The sequence below is a fragment of the Leptonychotes weddellii genome, chromosome 12 (assembly GCF_054177405.1).
Source record: "Leptonychotes weddellii isolate Sample4059 chromosome 12, ASM5417740v2, whole genome shotgun sequence".
In the NCBI taxonomy this organism is placed as follows: Eukaryota; Metazoa; Chordata; class Mammalia; order Carnivora; family Phocidae; genus Leptonychotes; species Leptonychotes weddellii.
Window position 1 is genome coordinate 86,353,436 of NC_138380.1, and position 20,573 is coordinate 86,374,008.

A 20,573-nucleotide genomic window follows, 5' to 3' on the forward strand; every position below is an offset into this window, starting at 1 on the left:
ATCGCCTCGGATTCACTTCTCCGCACGTCCTACCTTCCAGAAAGTGGTCGCTTTTCTGATGAGAGAGTTGTTGCTCTTCTTTTCTTCGATCTCCTGTTGAGTTTGTAGGTGTTCAGAATGGTTTGATCCCTCTCCAGCTGAATTCCTGAGAGGAGACGAAATCCAGGTCTCCTACTCCTCCGCCATCTTGCTCCGCCCCGCCTACTTACTTATTTATTAAATATTTATTTTGTTTATTGTATAGACAAAAGTGGTTTTAAAATATTTAAAAGGTGAGTGTTGTATAAAGAAGAAAAGTTTTAAGATAAGAGAGAGATGGGAGATACCAGACAGCTTTATGGGGTTTTTTTTGTTTTTTTTAATGTAGTCAACTAAAATGGTTGTTTTTATTTTAATATCCTGGCCTTCCTGCTTGCTTGTTTTTAAATTGCCTTTTTTTAAAATTTAAATTCAATTAATTAACATAGTGTATTATTAGTTTCAGAGGTAGAGGTCAGGGATTCATCAGCCTTATATAACACCCAGTGCTCATTACATCCCATGCCTTCTTTAATGTCCATCACCCAGTTACCCCAAGACTTTCATATTTAATTCATATGTTGACTTGTTTGCTCTCTCCTTTCTTTAAAATCTCTGTTAAGAGCACGGTCTGTCCACAATACATCCCTGGAGCCTGACACTTTTCAAAGTAAACCATACATGCAAGGGCCCTGAGGTGCAAATGACTATGACGTACTAAAAGAGCAGGAAGAAGGCCAGTATGACAAGAGGGAGAGGGCTGGGAGATGAGCTAAGAGAGATAGGCAGGGCCAGATCACGAAGGCCTTTGTAGACCACAGCAAGTGGTTTGGGTTTAATTCTGAGTATAATAGGTGGCCTCCAGAGAGTTGTAAGCTGAGAGGCAGGTGGGGTGTGGCAGATAATTATCTGATCATATTTAGTCTAAAGATCATTCTTGCTGTTGTATGAAGAATAGACAGAACAGGAGAAAGAGTAAAGCAGGGGGACCAGTTATAATAAGGTTACTGGAACAGTCCAAGGGATGAGATTGTGACTTGGATTAGGGGGTAGCAATGAAGAACGGACAGAAGTAGATAGAAGGCTTATGGATGGATCTTGGCGATTTGTTGATGAATTGGGTATGGAATGTGGGACAGAGAAAAAAGGCAAGGATAACTCCCAAGTTTAAGGACCTGAGCAACTGAGTGGATGGTGGTGGCATTTACCGAGATGGGAGAGTCTGAGGGAAATATACCTTGGGTGAGGGGCTGGGGTAGAAAATGAAAATTTTTTTATGTTTTTGTTCCATGAACACCAAGGGGCAGAGAGGCTTTTTTCTTTTTTTCATCTTAAAGTATTTTTTTAATTGAGATATAGTTGACATATAATAATATATTAGTTTCAGGATAATAATATTAATAGTACAGCATAATGATTCAGTATTTTTTTTTTAAGAACTTGGACTTCAGTATTTTTCTCTCTTTAGTTGGTGTCTTAGTTTGGGCTGCTATGATAAAGTACCATAGACCAGATGGCTAATAAAGAACAGAAATTTATTTCTTACCATTCTGGAGGCTAGAAGTCTGAGATCAGGCTCCATGGTCAGGTTCTGGTAAGGGCTCTCTTCCAGGTTGCAGACTGCTGACACATGGGCAGAGAGCAGAGAGAGGAAGCAAGGTCTCTTGTGACTCGTCTAATCCCATTCATGAGGGCTCCTTCCTCAGGGCCTCCTCTAATCCTAGTCACCTCCCAAAGGCCCCATCTCCTAATACCATCATACTAGTCAGTATATGAATTTTGGGAGGACACAGTCAGTCAATAACAGTTGGGAAAATGAAGGGCTTTAATCAGGGGAGGGACTTAGTTTTCATCTTAAGCAACTGCTCTGGCAGGCAGGCCTGTGGATGATGTGTGGAAAGGATGAGATTAGAAGGAGTCAGACCAGTTGGTGATTTAGGCAAACAAATCCTGGGCCAACCCTAGAGCAGTGGACACAGGAAGGGGCAGAATTGGTGGGAAGTGGTGATGGACAGATAACCCAGGTGGCAGGAAGGGGTGAATCTGAGATGACATTCCCATTTCTACGCTCAGAGACATCCAAGGAGAACTGGGTTTGAGGGGTGTGTCGAGGTAATTTTTATCCGTTTGGATCTATAGCGACTTGATTTTTCACTTTGCACACAGCCACCAGCAGTACACCTGAATACTGGGTGAGCTTCCCCACTAGGGTGGGAGTGAAGTTGGTTGGAACTCAGAAAGCTGTAGTGGGGAGTCTGAGTACGGTGACAGCTCACGGTTTGCCCTGGGTCCTGTGTGCCAGCATCTCTCTAAGCAGCTGTGGCCCTGAATGACTCCTGGCTGTATCAGATTGCGTGTCCACTGGAGGAGGATTCAGGGAGTACGGAGATACGACTTCAGGAGGAAAATCTCTCATCTTTGGAGAGGGGGCAGTGGAAATGGAACGCCAGATGTGAGGAGCCTTCTCTGTGGATGACACAGTCAGAGCTCCTGTAGAAAGATGCCTCGGGTGGAGCTGACCTCTCCCTGAGCTCTCATTTCAGGGGGTGTCTTCTCCCACCCTTACGTGCTACGGCTTCTTGTGTGTTCTGGGCTGGCTCCTTTCCTTCCCTGTCTGGACTCCATCGGGTCCTGCTGATATGTCTTGGTTTTGCTGTTCTGTGCTAGAGGCATTGACTGTCTTTAAATCCTACTCCGGTCCCTTGTGTTTCAGCCTGAGAGGAAGTTCGGCGTGGTGGTGGTTGGCGTTGGCAGAGCCGGCTCTGTGCGGATCCGGGACTTGCGGAGTCCACATGCTTCCTCAGCTTTCCTGAACCTGATTGGCTTCGTGTCCAGGTGGCTGGCATTTGTCTTGTGCCTTGTAATTCAGGGCAAGGCCAGTGAGGTGAATTAGGGCTTGGGACATAGAGATTCTCCAGACCCAGGAGAGAGAGAGCCGGCTCTGGGGTCATTCCAGAGAACCGTGCTCAGGGTCAGCCCCACGAGATCTCAAGTTGGGATGGGTCTGGGAGCTGGAGTGCTGTATCTGCAGCTGGGATATACAGCAAGTCAGCCTCGAGGGGACTGTGAAGACAGAGGCAGGGAAGATGAGAGCAGGGCCTGATGGTTACACAAAAGGGGCACAATGAACACATGGTGGGTCGGCCTAGAAAGAAGGCTATCAATGTGTGCCAGTTAATCATTCTATCAGTTATCATGACAGCCATCCATGCAATGGCCTTGGGCTATGTGACATAGATACCATTATCAACGCCACTTTACAGATAAAGAAAGGGAGCCACAGAGAGGTAGAGAGGTTATGTAATTTGCCTGTGGACACACAGCTAGAAAGTCTAAAAGTCTAAGACCTGGATTTGAACACAGGTCTATTTGATTCCAAAACCCATCATCTAAGCCACGTGTATCCTTTTCCCTTTGATAACTTTGAGCCTCGCTTTTATCTCCTATAACTTCATTTATCTGCTATAACTCAGTCAAAACCAGACTTCCTACTGTGTTTCTTCTTCTCTGACCCACACTCACTCAGCACCTTCCTCCACCACTCACCACTTCCTTACATACACCACTCACCAAACTAACACCGTATAATGTCATTTATGAGTGTTAATTGTGAACAAGATGTTGTAGGCACTGTGTTGGCTGAGGAGAGAAGGTGGGGAGCAACTTAGGCACCTCTCTCTGCTTCTTAGTGCTTTAGAGAAATCAAACAAAGCATGAATAACTATTGTGATGGTCCACACAGACTATCTGGGGCACTAGAGAGACCCAGAAGTGGTGGGAATCTGCCCTTGGTCAATCTTCTCCCCTCAGTAAGATTCTTTTTTTTTTTTTTTTTAAGATTTTATTTATTTATTTGTGTGAGAGAGAATGAGAGAGAGCACATGAGAGGGGGGAGGGTCAGAGGGAGAAGCAGACTCCCTGCCGAGCAGGGAGCCCGATGCGGGACTCGATCCAGGGACTCCAGGATCATGACCTGAGCTGAAGGCAGTCGCTTAACCAACTGAGCCACCCAGGCGCCCCCTCAGTAAGATTCTAAGGGACTTGCACATAAGTGGAAGATCAAAATTATTATTACCCAGCACTGTAACTCCCATTGCACCCCTACCTGAAGCTGGGTTGAACACAGCACTTGGGCTCAAGGCTGAAGTGGGACCTCTCCTTGTCGCTTAAACCCCAGTCTTCTGCTAGCTGGCTGCCATGACTGATATAGTGGTAACTCCTAAACTATTCAAGGCATGTGGGAAGATGGCCAGCTCATACCCCCTGCTTTACTGCACCCCTGCCTCTGTCACACCATTCCCCTTCTCACATACCCTGTTTCTCATGACCTACCTGCTGAGTCCTACCATCTCCCCAGGAAGCCTACTCTGAAACCCTAAATTAGATGTCCCTTGCCTTCATTGAATTACCCACCTGAACCCCCAAACACAACATTTCTCATGTTCATCTTGTATTGATGTTATATATTTACATGTGTGTCTTGCTTCTTCTCTTAGACTGTGAGTGAAGTCTGGTAGTCATAGTGCTTGGCCAGATGCTTGGAGCTGGCTGTGATCAGAGGGACCACTTCTCATGAGATGAAAGGAGATCAGTTGTTTTTGTTTTAGAGATGGAGTGATTCAAAGACTGCCATATCATAGAGGCTGTTCACAGTAGTGTTGGCACTCAATGCTGGGTCTCTTGACTTAAACCCCGAGGCTGTTTTTTCTCACTCTGTGGTGGAAAATGTCCTGGAAGTGGGAGGGAGGGAGGGAATTCGTTTCTTCATTTCCAAAAGCCGGCTATCAGGACATCGTTGAGGGGAGAGCAGAAAGATGGTGCTCATTTATTGGATATGCTGTGTACTTTTGAGGTGCATTTTTGTTATTCTCAAATAGACGAGAGCTTGGGAACATTGAGGAAGTCCAGCAGATTTCTTTGGAAGATGCCCTTTCCAGTCAAGAGGTTGAAGTTGCTTTTATCTGCAGTGAAAGCTCCAGCCATGAGGACTATATCAGGTGGGTTTCCAATGTAGGTAGTCCTTACCTTGCCCAGTAGTGCAAGCGAATAAAAATGACGGGGCAAGCTGAAATCTCTCAAAGAAATTTTGATAATTGAAGGGAAAAATTACAGTGGAGCCATTACCTTTAAAAAATGTCAAAATGCTCAAAACTCTTACTGTTGGTTATAAATGTATAAGAAAATGAAAAACTATGTAAAACTGATATTTACTTAGTACACTGTAATTTAAAACAATACGAGGAATTAAAGAGTGTTCTTTGTAAAAAATGTATTGACAGTAGGTTGAATAGTGCTTGTCTCTTGTCATAGTAGGATGTGGAGCCACCATCTTTTCTGTGCTTTGGCAAATTGTCGTAATCCTTTCTAAGTTTGGCTCAGCTGCCAACATTTTATCCTTTGTGCTTTTAACATTTTAAATATCTCTGAGAGTTCCTTTAGTATGAACTGTTTTTGCCATGAGATAAGTGAGGAAAGAAGGTAGTGGTGGCATCGAAGAGGGGAGATGACATTATGGAGCAAGAGAAGTGACAGGTCCCCCTGCCCCACCTTCAGATGCAAAGCCTAGAGCCCTTCAAGCATTTGGTGGGACTGAGCCTGGAAAGAGGAGCCCCACGCATAACTAACAAGGCAGTTCCAGCCACTTCCCAACACCCAAGCCTCTGCATATGCTGCCCAAAGTGAAATACCCTCATCTTGCATGTTGCACCTGGAAAACACCTACTCCTATTTCAGATGTTACTGAAATCTTTTAAGACTGCCTCAGGCAGAGCTGGCTGTTCATGGTTTGGTAGGCTTTATTTATGGCTATCATGTGATAATAGGCAGGCAGTTTACAGGTTAATGTCTTTTGTTTCTCCTCCAAAGTAGCTGGCAAATAGTACCTAGTTGAATATATGAGTAGGTGAATGGATGAATGTTCAAATTAACACATAACTCGAACGCCTCTTCTAGCATAGGAGAAGGTAACAGGACGTACAATTCATCCTCCTTATCCTCTGGCCCTGATTCGCATCTGCATTCCTTCATGACTCAGAGACTTACATGTATTTATAACAGTCTGTTCTCTGTCATGCAGGGCATTTTAGTGAAGCTTACTTGAAGTGTATTTTCTCTCTCTCTTTTTTCCAAAGGCAGTTCCTTAATGCTGGCAAGCATGTCCTTGTGGAATATCCCATGACACTGTCTTGGGCAGCAGCTCAGGACCTGTGGAAGCTGGCTGAGCAGAAAGGTGACGTATATCCTGTCGAACACAGACCCTCTTTTAGAGTTCCTGCATGTAAGATGTCTCTGGTACCATCTTCATGCCTTTAAAACTTAACTCTATGTCAGATATGTCCTGTGGGCTCCCAGCTCCCCCAACACTCCCCTGCACTGTAGGCGCACATAATGGGTGTGTGTGGAAGGCCAACAGGGTGGAGGGATGAGTGGGAATTGGCAAACTTTTGTTAGAGACTTTTCTTTTACTCTAATGAAAAATATGAATTAGCTGCGACTTATGCTATTGTCATGATATTATTCCGCTGTTATTCATATGATACTTACATTGCTACTGGAAAAATGTCCAAATCAGGGTCATTGATTGTCTTCTCTGTGCACACTCTGTAGTTTGAATTGTTTCTCAAGAGGAGTATCATTTATCAAATATTTACTATATGCCAGCAACTCGGGAACTCTACTAAGCACTTTATATATTATTTTATTTAATTCTCCTAGAAACCCTTGGAAGTAGGTATTTTCTCGAGCTTATGTAAAGGAATGTTACATAATTCCTTATGTAAACAAATCCATGCTTCAGAGAAGTTAAGTAATTTGTGCCAGATCACAAAGCTAGTAACATGATTACGAATTGGGAGAAGCCGATTTGAATTCAATCCTTTCTGGCTCTGAAGTCTACGTTGTTCCTTTAAGCCATACTGCCCTCCAGAGATTTTTGTTTTTACAATACCTCCACAAGTTCCTTTATGGGGGCAATGAGAATTAACTAGAATGTTTAGGGATTTCAGGATCTAGTTAAATAAAGTTTAAATGACAAACTCTTTGTTTCAACATGTGCTATTGAAAATCTTTAATATATAAGCAAAGTATGGTGAACACTTACATGAAAATCACCGAAGAAAGCACCTGGCACTTACCACCAGTGTAGACTGATCAGACTTTATTGGAACTCTTGTAGCACTCTGTAGCACTGAGAGGTACTGCTGAAGAACAGAACCCATCTTTCCCCTCTGTAAGCCCCAGCGCTAAACACTGCCTAGAACTGAGTAGGCCTTCAGGAGGTGTTGGTTGAATGAGCAGATAGATGATTACTGATGTGAGTGAGAGGAGCTTTGAGGCCATCACCTTTGTGTATTATTTTCTCATGGCACAGATGTCCATGGACAAAGAACAAGATACTAAAGAATACCCCATAGATTTCTTGCTAATTGCAAAGAAAAAAGTGTACTTTTACAATGAAGAGCTCTGTTGTTATCATCCTAACCAAAAGATTGCTAATATGGGTCAATCTGATGTCACAAACCATTTGATGTGATATACACAGCATCAACCATATAATTGAGATTACAGGTAATACAGGGATAAAGGAACATATTAAATAACAGTGTAAAAAAAATCAAGCAAACTAGAATGTGGAACACTCTACAAAATAGCAGGTTGTTTCTTCAGAAAGACAAAGTCTTGCACATAGTGACTTCCTTCCAGAGTAAATACAGAAAGAAGGGGAAAAGAGTACACTTTACACTGGAGAAACCAAACACCACTACAGCTAGTTGATCAAAATTAACATCAACAGTGGTAAGTCATGATAAGATGTACCTTCAATATAATATGATGAGAATGGCCCATTACCTCTGTAGTTTTCCTCCCCCAAAACATAGCCTCAGTGCAGTCATGAAAATAGCAGCAGAAAAATCCCAGTTGAGGGGTGTTCTACAAAATGCCTGACCAGTACTCTTCAGAACTGTCAAGGTCATTAAAAAACAAAAGAGGTTTAAGAAACTTTCCAACCGGGCTGCCTGGGTGGCTCAGTCGTTAACTGTCTGCCTTCGGCTCAGGTCATGATCCCGGGGTCCTGGGATTGAGCCCCGCATCGGGCTCCTTGCTCCGTGGGAGACCAGCTTCTTCTCCTCCCACTCCCCCTGCTTGTGTTCCCTCTCTCGCTGTGTCTCTCTCTGTCAAATAAAAACAAAATCTTTAAAAAAAAAAACAAAAAACTTTCCAACCTAAGAGGAAACTAAGGAGACATGATGACTAAATGTAATGTGCTATCCTGAAACAGAAAAAGCACCTTAGGTATAAACTAATGAAATCTGAATAAAATATGGACTTTAGTTAATTTTTTTAAAAATGAGAAAAAGATAATAAGGATCAGTGTTATATTAGAGCCTTGGTATTAGCTCCATGAGCAAGCAGAATCTGGGTGGATATGTAGAGATCATAAATGGCTTTAAAAAAGAAAAAAAGTTCTTAGCAATGAAACTGACCTATTGTTCTCTAGGCAAGTATTTATAACTCATATTAGAACAGGATAGTTATTATGCATGAGATACTGTGCTTGACAGTAGGAATAACAGAAAGATGACCCTTGCCCTTGAGGGGCCCACGTTGCCAGATGTTCACAACTAGCAATATTAATTTCTCCACTGAAAGTGAGTTGAAAATGTAATTATAACATTTACATTGTAGCCCAGAAAGTAATAATTTTATTCAACCCAGCATACCTAAATGCGAGATCATTTTGGATAGCTAAAGTTATGGATAATTTAGGACTAATGTCAGCAAGATTGTGGAATAGGAAGCCCTTGGACCTCATTCCTCCACGGAGACACTGACTTAAGAGCAATATGTAGACCATGTTGCCTTTGTGAGGACTCCAGAAACCATGTAAGTGTTTGCAGTACCCCAGGCATACACAAAGCCAAGAAGAGCTGCATTGAAGCAGGTAAGAAAGTTCATTGCATTAGCTCATCATGGCCCTTTCCCTTCCCTGGCACAGCATGGTATGATCAGGACAAAACTCCCAACTCTTAGCTTCTCCCTTGGGTGAAAAGAGAAGAGTGGAACATGTGTCCAATGTTCTGGTTTTTCAAGGGCTGCTTGAGGGACTGATTTCTACCTCTCCTGACTTGGAGTGCTGAAAGAAATAGTAGTGTACTTTAGATGCAAGGTTGGGGCTGCTAAGAGCAAGGCAAACATTGTGGCTTCTTACAGATCAGAGAGAGTGCAGTATTGCATAAAGACACCAGGGTGAGCAAGAGATTACAAGTTTTTGAGAACAGAGGCAAGCCTCTTTCAGTTGGAAATTACACATATAATCCCAGAGAAGACACATCCCCAGAAAAGATTTGAGAGACCCCTTGAATTGCTAGCCTGGCTGATTGGTGAAGGTCTTTTCCTTGTACAAAGTCAGTCTGTAAAGACTGGAAGAAGTGGCTGTTTTTCCAAATAGTCAGATCTCAACAAATGATCACAGGGCATAAAAAGGAACAGGGAAACATTGGCCTCTCAAAGGAACAAAATTAATCTCCAGAAACTGATCCTAAAGAAATAGAGATCTATGAATTACTGGACAAAGAATTCAAAATAACTCTAAAAAATGCTCAGTCAGCTAAAAGAGAACACAGACTAGTAAATAAAATCAGGAAAACAGTGCATGAACAAAATGAAAATATATCAACAAAGAGATGTAAACTATAAAAAGGAATAAAAAAGAAATTCTAGAGATGAAGAATATAATGATTGGATTGAAAAATATGCATGGGTTCAACAGTAAACTTGATCAAGTGGAAGAAAATTGGTAAACTTGAAGATGGTTAATTTGAAATTTGAGTCAAAGAAACAAAAAGAAAAAAGAATGAAGAAAAGTGAAGTAAGCTTAGGGACTTATGGTACACCACAAAATAGATCAATATATGCATTATGCAAGTCCCAGAAGGAGAAGTTCAAGAAAGGGTTAGTGAGCTTATTTGAAAAAAATAATGGCTGGAAACTTCCCAAATTTGAAGAAGGAAATGGAATACAAATTCAAGACAGTGAACTCCAACTAGGATAATTCCAGAGATCCACACCAAGACACATTATAATCATACTGTCAAGATCACAGATAAAGGTAAAATCTTGAAAAAGGCAAGAAAAAAGTGACTTGTCATATATAAAGGAGATCCTGTAAGATTATTAGCAGAATTCTCAGCAGAAATCTTATAAGCTAGAGGGAGTGGGATGGTGTATTCAATTTGTTGAAAGGAAAACAACTGCCAACCAATACTATATTCACCAAAACTGTCCTTTAGAAATGAAGGTGAAATTAAAACTTTCTCAGACAAATAATAGCTGAAGGAGTTAATCACCATTAGACCTACTCAACAAGAAATGCTAAAGGGAGTCTTTTAAAGTGAAGCAAAAGTATGTTAAACAGCAACACGAAAGCATACAAAAATAAAAAGCTCTCTGGTAAAGGTAAATATAAAGACAAATATAGAATCCTGTAGTATTTTGTTGGTTCATAAATCATCTTTAATTCTGGTATAAAATTAAAAAGACAGCATAAAAAATAACTATAAATCTGTTAATGGATAGACAATATAAATAGAAATATAGAAATAGATTATTATAGCTAGATGTTTTATATAATCCCCATAGTGACCACATAAAAATATCTGGAGAAGATACACAAAAGGAAATGAATCAAAACACATCACCACAGAAAAAATTAACAAAACTCAGAAGAAGACAGTAAGAGAGGAAAAGGACAAAATACTGTAAGACAACAGCTAACAAAATGGCAGTAGTGAGTTTTTTCCTGTCAGTGATCACTTCAAATGTAAATGGTTAAACTCCCTAATCAGAAGACTTAGATTGGTTCAGTGGATTAAAACAAAAAAAAAAAAATAAAAATAAGGTCCAACTATATACTATCTACGAGAGACCTCAGATCCAAAGACACACATGGCCTAAAAGTGAAAAGATGGAAAAAGATATTCCATGTAAATGGTAATGAAAAGAGCAAAAAGTCGTGTTTGTATCAAACAAAATAGGCTTTAAGTCAGAAAGTGTCATAGGAGATGAAGAAAGACATTATATAATGATAGAAGGGTCAGTTCACCTAACATTAGAGCTCCCAAATATATGAAGCAAACATTGTTGAAGGTGCACAATAATAGTAGGAGACTTCAGTACTTCACTTTGAGTAATGGGTAGGAAAACCAGATAAAGATCAATATATGAAACCGAGGACTTGAACAGCACTATAGACCAATTGAACAGACATATACAAAACATCCAATAATAGCAGAACACACATTCTTTTTTTTTTTAAAGATTTATTTATTAGACAGCGAGAGCGCACACACCAGCAGGGGGAGGGGCAGAGGGAGAAGGAGAGAATCTCAAGCAGACTCCCTGCTGAGCATGGAGCCCAAAGTGGACTTGATCCCATAACCCTGAGATCCTGATACCAGCTGAAATCAAGAGTTGGACTGAGCCACCCAGGCGCCCCTGAACACACATTCTTCTCAAGCACACATAGATCATTCTCCAGAATAGACCATATGTAGGCCACAACAAGTCTTAACAAATTTTAAAAGATTGGAATCATGCTAAGTATCTTTCAGAACATAGTGGAATTAAACTAGAAATCAAATCACTAGCAGAAGAAAAACTGGAAAACCCACAAATACATGAAAATTAAACAGCATACTCTTAATCAGCCAATGGTTGAAGGAAAAAAATCACAAGGATAATTAGAAATATCTTGAGAGAGTGAAAGTGAAAATACAACATACCAAAATTTATGGGATGTAGTAAAAGCAGTGCTACGAAGGACATTTATGGCAGTAAACACATTAAACAACAAGGAAGATTTCAGGCCAACAACCTAACTTTACACCTGAAGGAACCAGAAGAAGACTGAACTAAATCAAAAGTTAGTAGAAAAAAGGAAAATAATAAAGATTAGAATAGAAATAAGTGAAATAAATAATGGAAGAATAGAAAAAATCAAGGAAATTAAAACTAACAATGGGTTTTTAAAAGATTAACAAAATTGACAAACCCTTAGCTAGATTAACTAGGAAGAAAAAAGATTCAAATAAAATCAGAAGTGAAAGGAGACATTATAACGTGCCACAGAAATACAAGACACTACTATGAACAAATATGCTCAGCAATTGGATATTATAGACTAAATGGATAAATTCCTAAAAACATACAGAATACCAACTGAATCATAAATAAAATTCTGTACATACCTGTAACTAGTAAGGAGACTGAAACAGTAACCTCCTAACTAGAAAAACCCAGGACCAGATGACTTCACTGGAGAATACTATCAAACATTTATAGAAGTAACACCAGCTCTCCTCAGAAGTTCCTTAAAAAGAGGAAAGAACACTTCCAGACTTATTTTATGAGGCCAGCATTGCTCTGATACCAAAGCCAGACAAAGTTACTGCAAGAAAACTACAGAGCAATCTTCCTGATGACTACAGATGCAGAAATTCTCAGCAAAATGCTCCCAAACCAGGTTCACCTGCATATTAAAAGGATCAGCATGACCAAGTGGGATTTATTCCTGGGTTGTAAGAATTGGGTCAACACATGAAAATAATGAATGTAGGGATGGCTGGGTGGCTCAGTCAGTTAAGCGTCTGCCTTCGGCTCAGGTCATGATCCCAGGGTCCTGGGATTGAGTCCCACATCGGGCTCCTTGCTCATCGGGGAGCCTGCTTCTCCCTCTGCATGCTCTGCCTGCTGCTCTCCCTGTTTGTGCTCTCTCTGTCTCTCTCTCTGACAAATTAATAAATAAAATCTTAAAAAGAAATATCTTTTAAAAAAAAATAGTGTAATACACCACATTAACAGAATGAAGGACAAAACTCATGTGATCATCTCAATTGATGCAGAAAAGGCATTTGACAAAATTTAACACCCTTTAATGATAAAAACACTCAACAAACTAGGAATAAAAGGAAACTACCTCATCATAATAGAGACCATATATGACAAATGGCAAAACATTGCTGAAAGATACTAAGGTGACTGCTCTTTCAATACAGACATCAGTGAAAAAGCCAGCAGAAATATGAAAAAAACAGAAACATGACACCACCAAGGAATACAATAATTTTCCAGTAACTGACCCAAAAGAAGTGGAAATCTGCAAGTTACCTGAAAAAGAATTCAAAATAATCATTTGAAGGAAGCCCAGCACGAGTCAAGAGTAAATGAACTCAGGAAAACAGTACATGAACAAAATGAGAAGTTCAACAAAGGTAGAAATCACAAGAACAAAACAAATTCTGGAGCTTAAGAATATGTTGGATGAAATGAAAAATTCAGTAGAGAGCTTCAACAGCAGGCTCAATCAGGCAGAAGAAAGAATCTGTGAACTTGAAGACAGATCTCTTGATATCCAATCACGGGGGGAGAAAAAAATTAGACTGAGAAAGAGTGAAGAAAGTGAATGTGAATTATAGGACAGCATCAGTTGAAACAGTGTTCATACTATGGGAGTCTGAGAAGGAGAAGGGAGAGCAAAAGGGAGAGAAAACTCATTTAAAGAAATAATGGTTAAAAATTCGTAAATCTGGGGAGAGATATGGTCATCCGGGAAAAATGAAGCTCAACTGTCCCCAAAATGACTTAAACCAAAATGATCTTTACTGAGACACATTGCAGCCAAGCTCTCAAAGAAAAATAAAAAAACAAAGAATTTCAAAAGCAGCAAGAGAAAAAAGACTCACCACATACAAGGCAATCCTGATAAGGCAGCAGATTTCCTAGCAGAAACCCAGCAGGCCTTCCAGGTGCTCAAAGAAAAATACAGTCAACCAAGAGACAACTGTCAACCACGGACATTAGAAATGAAGGAAAGAGAAAGACTTTCCCAGGCAAGTAAAAGCTGGGGTAATTTATCATCATAAACCTTACAAGAAATGCTAAAGGGAGTTCTTCAAGCTGAGATGAAAGGATGCTAATTAGTAGCATGAAAATATATGAAAGTATAAAATTCACTGGCAAAAGTAAATATATAGTTAAATTCAAAGTACTCTGAATACTGCAGTAGTGAATTCTAGCACTTTGAACTCTAGCATGTAGGTTAAAAAGACAAAAGCGTTACCTATCAGTGATTACTCTTAATGTAAATGACTTAAATTTTCCACTAGAAGACAGGGTAGCTCAATGAATTAAAAAAAAAATCCAATTATATGCTGCCTACAGAAAGACTCATAGGCCCAAACTGGAGGGATGGAAAAATAAATCATGCAAATGGGGCGCCTGGGTGGCTCAGATGGTTAAGCGTCTGCCTCTGGCTCAGGTTATGATCCCAGGGTCCTGGGATCAAGTCCCACATCGGGCTCCCGGCTCAGCGGGGAGCCTGCTTCTCCCTCTGACCCTCTCCCCTCTCACGCTGTTTCTCTCTCGCTCGCTCTCTAAAAAAAAAAAATAATAAAATCTTTAAAAAAAAAAATAAACCATGCAAATGAAAACCAAAAGAAGCTGGAGTAGCTATATTTATATCAGACAAAATAGAAAAGTGAAAAGATGTAGCAAGAGATAAAGAAGGTCATAATATAATGATAAAGGGATCAATTCATTAAGAGATTGTAACAATTGTAAGTTTATATGCTCCCAATATTGGAGCACCTACATATATTAGACAATTTATAGATCTGAAGACAAAAATAGATAGCAGTGCAATAATTAGTAGGGGACTTCAATACTGTGCTTTTCAACAATGGATAAATCATCTAGATAGAAATATAATATGAAAATAATGGATTTGAACCACACTTCAGACCAAATGGACCCAATAGACATATAAAGAACATTCCAAACAACAGCAATAGGAAATACATTCTTTTCAAGAAGAATGGAACGTGGAATATAGATCATATATTAGGTCACAAACAAGTCTTAACAAATCTCATAAGATTGAAATCTTATCAAGTATTACCTTTTGTGACCACATGATATTATATAAAAATAAATAATAGGAGGAAAGCTGGAAAACTCACAAATACGTAAACAACACACTTCTGAAAAAACAGCCAATCAAAGAAGAAATCAAAAGGGCAATTTTAAAAATTTTTGAGATAAATGAAAATGGAAACATACCAAAAATTATCGCATCCAGCAAAAACATTTCTAAGAGGGAAGTTTAAGGTAATAAACACCTACATTAAGAAAAAAGAAAGATCTCAAACAACCTACCTTTACATTTCAAGGAAATGGAAAAGGAAGAACAAACTTAACAGAAGAAAATAATAAAGATTACAGCAGAAATAAATGAAAAAGAAACTAGAAAGATGATGGAGAAGATCAATGAAACTGAGTTGTTTTTTTTTTTTTAAAGAAAAATAAAACTGACAAACCTTTAGCTAGAAAGGTTACCAAGAAAAAAAGATGACTGGAATTAATAAAATCATAAATGAGAGAGGAGACAGTATAACTGATACCACAGAAATACAAAGAATCGTAAGAGACTACTATGATCAATTACATGCCAACAAATTAGATAACTTAGAAGAAATGGATAGATTCATAGAAACACATAATTTACCAAGATTTAATCATGAAGTAATAGAAAAACTGAACAGACCAATAATGAGGAAGGAGATTAGATAAATAATAATAATAATAAATACCAACATATAAATGTCCAGGGTGAGATGGTTTCACAGGTGAATTCTACCAAACATTTAAAGAATTTTTACCAATTCTTAAACTCTTCCAGAAAATTAAAGAGGAAGGAACACTTCCTAACTCATTTTACTAGGTCAGCATTACCAAAATTCCATCATCCCAAACAAGTACATTAAGAGAAAAGAAAATTGCAGGCTAATATCCATGACAAACATAGATGCAGAAATCTTCACCAGAATTCTAGTACCAAATTCAAGAACATACTAAGAGGATCATATACCATGATTTATTGGTATTCATCCCTGGGATGCAAGGATCATTCAACATATGTAAATCGTTAAATGTGGTACATCACATTAACATAAAGAAGGATAAATATATCATCATCTCAATAGATGCAGAAAAGGTATTTGACAAAATTCAACATTCTTTTATGATAAAAATTCTGAACAAATTTAGGTTTAGAAGGAATGTTTCTCAATATAATGAAGGTGATATTGAGAAGCTGATTGATATCCTACTCAATGGTAAAACACTGAAAGCTTTTCCTCTAAGATCAGGAACAAGACAAGGATGCCCACTCTTACCACTGTCTTCTGTTTAACATAGTACTAGAAGTTGTAGACAGAGCAGTTAGGCAAGAAATACAAATACAAATAGAAGCCATCCAAATCAGAATGAAGAAGTGAAATTATCTCTGTTTGCAGATGACATGCTCTTATATACAGAATACTTTAAAGACTCCACCAAAAAACTGTTTAGAACTAATTAATTAAGTAAAGTTGCAGCATACAAAATTAGCATGCAGAAATCAGTTGTGTTTTTATACACTAAACAAATTATCTGAAAGAGAAATTAAGAGAGGAATCCCATTTATAGTACCATTAAAAACAAAATACATAGAAATAAATTTAACCAAGGAGGTGAAATGTACACTGAAAACTGTAAGACACTGATGAAAGAGACTGAAGAAGTTCCAGCATGCACCCCAGTGTTTATAGCAGCATCAGCTACAATAGCCAAGCTATGGAAACAGCCCAAAGGTCCTTCAACTGATGAATGGACAAAGAAAATGTGTATACATACAATGGAATATTTACTCAGCCATCAAAAAGAATGATATCTGGCGATCTGCAACAGTGTGGGTGGAGCTGAAGAGTCTTATGCTAAGTGAAATAAGTCAGAGAAAAGTACCATATGATTTCACTCATATGTGGAATTTAAGAAACAAAACAAACAGTCATAAGGGGGAAAGAAGAGAAAGGCAAACCAAGAACAGGCTCTTAACTATAGAGAACAAACTGATGGTAACTAGAGGGGCGGTGGGTGGATGGGTGAAATAGGTGACAGGGATTAAGGAGGGCAATTGTGTTGAGCCCCAGGTGTTGTGAGTATACCTGAAACTAATATAACACTGTATGTTAACTAACTGGAATTTAAATAAGAACTTTTTTAAAAACGAAAGAAATTCATTTAGCCTTCTGATGGGGTAAACTTGATATATTGTCACACTTAGTTTCCCAGTTAACTGGAATGCTTTGTCACATAAATACGTAGTTTAAAGTACCCTAAAACAGGCATTCAATGTTTTACTTAATGGTAGAGTTAATTGTATCTAGGTTGTAGGAGAAGAAAGTCTACTGGAAGTTTACTGTCACTTAAGAACTAGAAATCCACTTCCCGATAGGAATTTTCATCTTTAGAGAGCAAGGTTGGGTGAAGAGTCATCATCATGCACTGGAGATTATTAACCAAGGTTTGAAGAGGTGCAATGGGAAATAATGAGAGGATCCATTTTGGAGTGGAGTGTAGGGTAAGCTTTGTTTTTAGTTTGGAAAGGTTTTGGAGGTCTTGATAAGTGTCACTCCAAAATCTAACAATAGGGAATATTGAAAGATGACAGTTGAACAGGATGAAAAGCGAAGAGCTCTTTAAAAATTAATTTTAGGGCGCCTGGGTGGCTCAGTTGGTTAAGCAACTGCCTTCGGCTCAGGTCATGATCCTGGAGTCCCGGGATCGAGTCCCGCATCGGGCTCCCTGCTCAGCAGGGAGCCTGCTTCTCCCTCTGACCCTCCCCCCTCTCATGTACTCTCTCTCATTCTCGCTCTCTCAAATAAATAAATAAATCTTTAAAAAAATAAAAAATAAAAATTAATTTTAGAACTTAAAGAATTCAGTGTTTGGTAAATCAACAGTATTTGGGCGTCAACCATCTAATTCTTGGCTTTGGATAGCTGGCAAATATCTCGAAACACTGGTGCATTTGATAATCTTGACCATTTGAACATTAATTCCCTGAATAGGCTTTTGCTTACAAAAGAAGTTTGTCAGGCAAAAAGTAACAGGATGTGTCCTATTTTATAAGGTGAACAGTGCTAAGGGAAATATCCATAGGTGAGAAAGGACTGCAGGTGAAAAAATTTTCTCATTTAGTTCTAAGTTAGGTAAAATGGTCATAACGGTACTACCAGGGGCACTGATGAGGTCTGTAAAACTAATAAAAGATTTTGTCCACAAAAAAAAAAAAAAAGAAATTGAAGAAGACCCAAATAAATGGAAAGATGCCTCATGTTCTTGTATTGGAAGGATAGATACTGTTAAAAAGTCCATACTTTCTAAAGCAATCTACAGATTCAGTGCAATCCCTAGCAAAATTCCAGTGGCATTTTTTACAGAAATAGAGAAACTATTCTGAAATTTGTGTGGAACCACAAGAGACCCCAAATACCAAAAGCAATCTTGAGAATGAAGAATAAATCTGGAGGGGCACCTGGGTGGCTCAGTCAGTTAAACATCCAACTCTTGATTTCGGCCCAGGTCATGATGTCAGGGTCGTGAGACTTAGCCCTGTGTCAGGCTCCAGGCTGAGCGTGAAGCCTGCTTAAGATTCTCTCTCTCCCCCTTTCCCCGTCCCCCCTGCTGGCTCGCTTTCTCTCTTAAATAAAAAAAATCACACTTTGTTATTACAGCCTCTGATACAAAGCTATAGGAATCAAGGGGCACCTGGGTGGCTCAGTCAGTTAAACATCTGCCTTCAGCTCAGGTCATGATCTTGAGATCCTGGGATCAAGCTCCGCATTGGGCTCCCTGCTCATCGGGGAGCCTGCTTCTCCTTCTGCCCCTCCCCCCACTCATGCATGTGCGTTTGCTCGCTCACTCTCTCTCAAATAAATAATCTTTAAAAAAGAAAAAAAAACTATAGGAATCAAAACAGTATGGTACTGGCATAAAATCGACACACAGACCAGTGGAACAGAATAGAGAGCTCAGACATAAACCCATGTTTATGTGGTCAACTAATTTTTGACAAGGACTCCACAAACGTGCAATGGAAAAAGGGTAGTCTCTTTAATCAGTGCTTTTAGGAAAACTGGATATGTACATGCAAAGGAATGAAACTGGACTCCTGTCTTACACCAGTCACAAAAAAGTATCTTGACATGTATCAAAGACAAATAAAATCATTAAAAAAGAGACTTACCTGAAACTGTAAAACTCCTAAAAGAAAACAGGAAAATCCTTGACTTTGGTCTTAGCACTGTTGTCTTGGAAAAGACACCAACTGCACAGGCAACAAAAGCTAAAATAAACATAGATCTACATCAAACTAAAGAGCTTCTGCACAGTAAAGAAAACAATCAGTAAATTGAAATGTCAACCTATAGAATGGGAAAAATATTTGCAAACTGTGTGTGTGTATGTATACAGAAAATGTAATTGGTATATTACATATGTAATAATATATTATAGATATAAAATATGTTATATATAACCATATACAGTATGTAATTATATGTATTATGCATTAATATCGCATATATGTCATATATTACATGTATCATGTAGCTATATATCTGTACATATTATATATATGTTATTACATATATATCAATCACATTTTCTTTACCCACTCACCCACTGAAGAACATTCAGGTTGTTTCCCTGTATTGGCTATTGTGAATAGTGCTGCAATGAGTTTTATAATATATATATTATTCGGTCATAAAAAAGAAGGAAATCCTGCAATTTGCAACAGCATGATGAACCTAGAACCACAGTATTCTAAGTGAAACAACCCAGACAGAGAAAAAATACTGTATGGTTTCACTTATATTCAGAATCTTTTAAAAAAGGGGGGAAAAGCCAGTATCATAGAAACAGAGATTAGAATGATAGTTGCCTTGGCTGGGGGAGGGAGAAATAGGGCAATATAGGTCAAAGGGTACACATTTTCAGTTAGAAAAAGATGAAGTTTGGGGCACCTGGGTGGCTCAGTCGGTTCAGCATCTACCTTTGGCTCAGGTCATGATCTTGGGGTCCTGGGATCGAGCCCCACATTGGACTCCTTGCTCAGCAGAGAGTCTGCTTCTACCTCTCCCTCTGCCCCTCCTCCCACTTGTGTTCCTGCTCTCTCTCTTTCTTGCTCACTTTCTTGCTCACTCTCAAATAAAATCTTTAAAAAAAAAGGTAAAGTTCTGAAAATATAGTGTGTGGCATGTAACTACAATTAATATGCTTGCAAATTGCTGAAAGTAGACCTTAAAACATTCTCATCACAAACACACAGAGTTAACTGTGCAAGGTGATGGATGTGTTAAATACCTTTCTCTTGGTAATCATCCCACAATGTATATGCTTATCAAATCAACACTTTAAACATATATAATTATATGCGACTGTTACTCCTCAATTTAAAAGTGAAAAAAAATTGAGGAAATTAACATTGGTACATACTATCATCTAAGCCTCAGATTAGAGATTCAGACCCATTCAAATTGTCCTAGTTTTCCTAATAACATTTTTTATACCAAACTGATTTAGTTTAAAACCACATATTGTCTTCACTTGACACATCACATTGTCTCTGCTCTGGACAGTTCCTTATTCTCCTTGGTAGTTAGGAAGGTTACAGG

At 38.9% G+C, this 20,573-nt stretch overlaps 1 protein-coding gene and 2 long non-coding RNA genes across 4 annotated transcripts in view; 2 read left to right on the plus strand and 1 right to left on the minus strand.

Moving 5' to 3' along the window:
• LOC145716614 (uncharacterized) overlaps window positions 1-20,573 on the minus strand; it is a 341,468-nt gene that overhangs the window by 133,052 nt on the left and 187,843 nt on the right. The window lies entirely within an intron of this gene.
• Window positions 1-20,573, plus strand: part of BLVRA (biliverdin reductase A) — a 48,689-nt gene that overhangs the window by 9,160 nt on the left and 18,956 nt on the right. Inside the window, exons 3-5 of one of the 2 annotated variants that reach the window (XM_006729829.3) lie at window positions 2,732-2,853; window positions 4,896-5,015; window positions 6,150-6,247. In XM_006729829.3, coding sequence (XP_006729892.1) covers window positions 2,732-2,853; window positions 4,896-5,015; window positions 6,150-6,247 — 340 coding nt within the window. The remainder of the gene's footprint in view (window positions 1-2,731; window positions 2,854-4,895; window positions 5,016-6,149; window positions 6,248-20,573) is intronic. The other variant, XM_081800771.1, reaches the window with a different exon arrangement.
• On the plus strand, window positions 6,254-19,360 carry LOC145716613 (uncharacterized). The gene is made up of 2 exons (XR_014139425.1): window positions 6,254-17,617; window positions 17,831-19,360. It is a non-coding gene; the product is annotated as an uncharacterized LOC145716613 (long non-coding RNA).